The sequence below is a fragment of the Cornus florida genome, unplaced genomic scaffold (assembly GCF_030987335.1).
Source record: "Cornus florida cultivar Cherokee Brave unplaced genomic scaffold, ASM3098733v1 CherokeeBrave_3.0.0_Hap2_Chr08, whole genome shotgun sequence".
NCBI lineage: Eukaryota > Viridiplantae > Streptophyta > Magnoliopsida > Cornales > Cornaceae > Cornus > Cornus florida.
The window spans coordinates 33,783,828-33,789,296 of NW_026775578.1; the positions used below are offsets into that span (position 1 = coordinate 33,783,828).

Sequence of the window (5,469 nt, forward strand, 5' to 3'; positions counted from 1 at the left end):
CGGAAAAGCTAAACTCAAATGCTGAGTAAGTTTGCCAGAACCAGAATATATCAAATTGGCATTAAATGGTTTAGACATTGAACATCGTAAGAGGTTTGACGAGGTAGAGTTTCAAGATCTCTTCGGTTTAGCAGACAGGGCTTCTCAGTATGAGGAGATACTTAAAGAAGAGAAGAAGAGGATGAATTCTTCTAAGGGTACCTATTATAAGGACCCTAATTATAAGGTATTCTCGGCAGAAGTTGGAGATGAAGTGGAAGTTGACGTTGCAGATGACAATATCAAGAAGTCATACATTTGTAAGGCATTGGTTAAGCCTAAGCTGACCACGGGGGGCAACGCAACTTTAGCATTGACATCAGCAGCAAGGAAAGGAGTTGTCGATACCGTAAAAAGCTATTCTTTTGATTTTTCAAAAACTGATCAAATCTTTGATCACTTGATGGCCGAAAAAATGATATATTTGCCTAAGTGGCATAAGATTCCATCGGCAAGTGGCTTGAAAGGAAAATAGTATTGTAAGTATCATAACTCTTGGAACCATACTACTAATGATTGTACTGTTCTGCGAGGTGTATTACAGAAAGCTATTGATGAAGGTACTCTAAAATTTCAGGAGAAAACTTCAGACACTATGCAAGTGGATACCAATCCATTTCCTACAATCACATCCACTAATGTGATAAGCTTGGCCAAACGAGAAAATCGGCATGAGGCTGAGAAGGGTGAGTTCCTGTCATCAAATGCGACACCTAAAAAAATGGCAAAATTGCAGAAACAATTAAGGGAGGCTCAATTGGCCTTGATCAACCATGGTTGTTGTCCAAATTGCAAAAGAAGGCAAAAATCAAAGGAAGAAGAACCAGTTGAGGTTCAACCAAAGAAAAAAGGAATTCTTGAGAAGCTTACTTTCCTAATTAAGCCTGGGGAAAAGTCTCGGCAGAATGAGCTCAGTAGCAGTCTTTAAAAAGTGGGAAAGCAAAATTGGCAAGTATATGTATCTAGCCGATTCCATCCCCAAAATCGGCATCCCAGTTTTAAAAGGCGGCCGCCAGTTCAATCAGAAATTTAGGTACAAAAGGGAGCCGATTCATATAAAAGGCGAACTGTGAAACCAAGGACAGGCTCAACTGAAGATAGATGGACTCGAGTCAATCACCCAAAATTCTCTAAAGTTCAACAATATCAGAATGGAGGCCTTACTCGATCTCAAAAACGCAGGGAACAGAGGAGAAGGGCTGAGGAAAAAAGGAAAGCTGAAGAGGTAGGCAAAGAAGAGTTCACTGAGTAAGTCAGTACGGTAGATAAAAACCAACCGGATAAGGAGCATCAGCCCACATGGCCCAGACGAAAAAATGAGTTTAAAATTCAGTTTGGCAGTTTCCCAGATGAGATGTCATGTAACATGGCATTTGTATTACCAACAATGTTCTAGGCCCCATCGGCATCAAATGCAAGTACTGGAAATAAGGGAGAAACAGAAGATAAAAGTAAAGCAAATGAGAAAGAAACTCAGCCGATTCAAAATTTATCAATTCTCTCTTCAGAATCGGCAAAGAAGGTAGTCTTTGAAAAATCTTTGTTAGCAATGACTCAACAACTCAGGCCTTTATATGTTAAGGTATGGGTAAAAGGTCAACCTATTAATCGAGTCTTGGTAGACAATGGCTCGGTTCTGAATATTATTCCAACTAACATGTTGAAGAAACTCGACAAGAGTATGGAAGATGTTATTCCTACTGATATAGCAATTTGTGGGTTCAACGGAGGTTCTACTAGCACTAAAGGGATTCTTCCCTTAGAAGTCGAAGTTGGAGGAAGGACATCTTTTATGGCATTCTTTATTATTGAATCCACGGCTTCCTATAATTTGTTATTAGGCCGTGACTGGATTCATCCAAATATGTGCATCCCATTATCACTACACCAAATGCTGATTTTTTGGGATGGAAATAAGGTGAAAATAGTGAATGCCGATGATAAGCCATTTGTGGCAAAAGTGTACTCGGCAGATGCTGTTTTATATGATGAAGAATGTGCTCCTATTCGATTTATGGGAACATGAGCCGATGGAAGACCTACATCGGCAATAATAAGAAGAAATCTTGCCGATCGTGAAATTGGTTAGTTGCAACAGGAAAATTCCTGGCCAAAGGTAAAATTCCCTTGGCTGACTATAATTGAAGAAGTTGTCAATGGAAGCAAAACTTGAAAGAGAAGCAGCTCAGCAGCAGGCCTTTAGGGCCACTTGCATTAGGTTACAAGCATACATAGCCAAAAAAATGGCTGGAAAAAGAAGCAAAAATAGAGCCAGGATCATCAGCTAATCTTGTTGAAGTCGATCAAATCGATAATGAAAGGTTGGATGTTATTCAGTTGGAAGACTTGGAATTGGCACCAGCTAAGCTTGATGATCTTAAAGTAGAAACTCAGGATCCACTAAAGGAGGTGAATTTAGGCACTGATTCAGAGCCTAGACCAACCTATATTAGTGCACTGTTAGAACCAGAAGTACAAGCTGAGGTAATCGGCATGTTTAAAGAATACAGTGATTGTTTTGCTTGGAATTATGAGGAAATGTCGGGTCTATCCAGAGATCTGGTGAAACATCGGTTGCCCATTAAAGATGGTTACAAGCCATATAAATAGCCACCTCACCGAATGTCTCAAGAGGTGGTAGATAAAGTCAAGATGGAAATCGAACGATTGTTGGATGCTGGCTTCATTCGAACTACAAGGTATGTCGAGTGGCTATCGAATGTAATTCTTGTTATTAAGAAAAATGACAAATTACGAGTATGTGTTGATTTTCGAAACATAAACTTGGCAACCCCTAAAGATGAGTATTCAAAGTAGTTTACAGGAAACTACTTTGAATAAGAGCTACCTTTATTAAATTATGGACTAAAAAAATAGGCATGGCACTTTAAGTCATATCTTCACGCGAAAATATATATATATATATATATATATATATATAGACCCAATGATATTGACATGAAACCATGGACATGGGGCTCCATGGGTGCGTCTTTCCCCATTGAATTTATTTTATTTATATTTAACACCTATTATTGTTGAAGGCTGCCTTCCTTGAAATAATTTTTTAGACCCCCATCTCACTCGAAGGAAAAGTCATCTTGAAAAAAGAAAAAGAAAAATTACAAATACAACCAAATGTTGGTTTAACCCAAGTATTTCATGTTATTCCACTGCAACCTACCACAATTAATTGGAATAAGAAGTGAGATGAGATCACTCACTCCCACAATCAGTGTGAACCCCACTAAAAGAGTGGTCCCAAGCCTCACTTGTGAGCTAAGCTAATACTATTAATAATTGGAAATGAAATCCTAGATGCTGAAAGATGTCCAAAGAATAAAAATAGCCAACCAGTTTCAGGTAGACTTTGTTTTCCTTTTTATATATATACGCAGACGTATAAGGCTTTTCGCCGAATGTAGTCACTTACACCTCCTTAATCCGTGGCCTATGAAATTCAAACCAATGGAAAGAGGCTACAAGGTTGTTGAATGAAATGGTGAGCCGAAATATCAAACCGAATGTAAGAACCTTCACTATCGGTGGATGCACTTTGTAAGGAAGGGAAACTTGCAGAAGCAGTAGAAATAGTTGAAGTGATGATTCAAAGGGGCGAGGAGCCTAATACAGTCACTTACAATGCGCTGATGGACGGATTTTTTGCAAAGCAAATTTGATGAGGCAAAAAAGATACCTGATTTGATGGTTCGTAGAGGTCGTGCACTTGATGTTTGGAGCTATAACATCTTGACTAATGGATATTGTAAGAAGCAAAGAATGGCTTGAGGCTCTAAGTCTTTTTCATGAAATTTCTCAGATGGGATTGGTTCCTAATATTGTTACTTACACCACTCTTATAGGTGGTTTCTGCAATGTGGGAAAACCTCTTGTTGCAAAACAACTTTTAAAGGAGATGCGAGCCTGTGGCCAACATCCTGATATTGTGACCTACTGTACTTTATTAGATGGACTGTGTAAGAACCAATGTCTTGCCGAGGCAATGGCCTTGTTTCGAGAGATGGAAGAAAGTGGACTGCATCTTAATATTGTGGCTTACAGCATCCTCATTGATGGTATGTGCAGAGCTGGAAACATTAAAGATGCAAGAGAACTCTTTTGTAGTCTTTCTTCCAAAAGGTTGCGACCTGTTGTTTGCACATACAACATTATGATCAATGGGTTCTGCAAGGAAGGTTTGTTAAGCGAAGCAAACATGTTGCTCAAGAAAATGGAAGAGAGTGGTTGCTCACCGGATGCTTTAACTTACAATATAATTGTCCAGGGATTTCTTCGAAACAATGAGATGCTAAGGGCAATGCAACTTATTCAAGAAATGGTTGAGAAGGGATTCTCTACTAATGCAGGTACTATGACCCTGTTATTGAATTTATCAAATAATAGTGGATTGGATGAGTCAGTTTTGGAGATGCTAAATAAGTTTCTGTGATCTCTATTGGGTTCACTGATGTTAGGTAGAAGTTTTATATTTTGTTGGCCTTGCAGTGTGTTGTATGTATGGCCAATTGATGCTTGCATCAGTGTCGTTTTCATGTTTTTCGGGTGAGAATTGTTATTGTATGAGAAGTACGAAGAAAGAAAGCAAAGTTGCTGCTTAATGCTTTGGGTAGTGAATTTGTGGGAGATCTACTTCCTCCTTTGGTATGCCAGAATAGTTGAATATTTATAGGGTCATGTCATGCAACTGCCAACTGAGATTGGGGTGACTTCAAAGCTAGACTGAATTACCATCCAACAACAGTTTGTATATATATTTTTGGTATTGCATCTATGTGAACAAGGGCATAGCTTTAATTTGGTTGATGCACATGTGATGATGGTAATGGTATGGTGTTTAGTGTCCACAAAGAGGGTACCACTAGTCACATGGGTTCAAGTAATAATCTTCTTTTTATAAGTATTATCACTATCATCATCCTCCTTTTATCAAATATATATAAATAAAATACAATTACGAAACTGCACCTTCACTCATTCCATGGAATGTTGCAAGATATCCTATGCTCAATTGAATATATAAAAATGCAATTTTGTTGTGAAAATACAATTTCATAGTATTGCTTATTTAAAATTTAATTTAAATTAGTCCGAATTCATTTACTCTTTACATAATTTATTTTGCTGCGGTCCCCTCCCACATAATCTACATTTTGAAAAAAATAAATAAATAAATAAATAAACCACTTCCAGGAGGCCAATAAATAGTGGCAAATGGATCTGATTGTATTAGCTTTCAGTGAAATTGATCAAAAGGCAATGCTTCAATTATAGACTCAAGTACTATAAATTTGTGTGTAGACCGTCACCATCATGATCATCACACCAAACCCTTATTTTTATTTTTCTTTTTTTTTGGTTTAAATAGCATCTATACATACATACATATATATATACATACATACATATAAA

The 5,469-nt window shown here is 37.7% G+C and overlaps 1 protein-coding gene across 1 annotated transcript; it reads left to right on the forward strand.

The window, feature by feature from the left end:
- Positions 1–3,796: 3,796 nt before the first annotated feature.
- Positions 3,797–4,854, forward strand: LOC132270022 (pentatricopeptide repeat-containing protein At3g22470, mitochondrial-like). Its single transcript, XM_059771244.1, has one exon. It carries the CDS (start codon positions 3,797–3,799, stop codon positions 4,487–4,489), a length of 693 nt encoding a protein of 230 aa, XP_059627227.1. The 3' UTR covers positions 4,490–4,854.
- Positions 4,855–5,469: the final 615 nt, after the last annotated feature.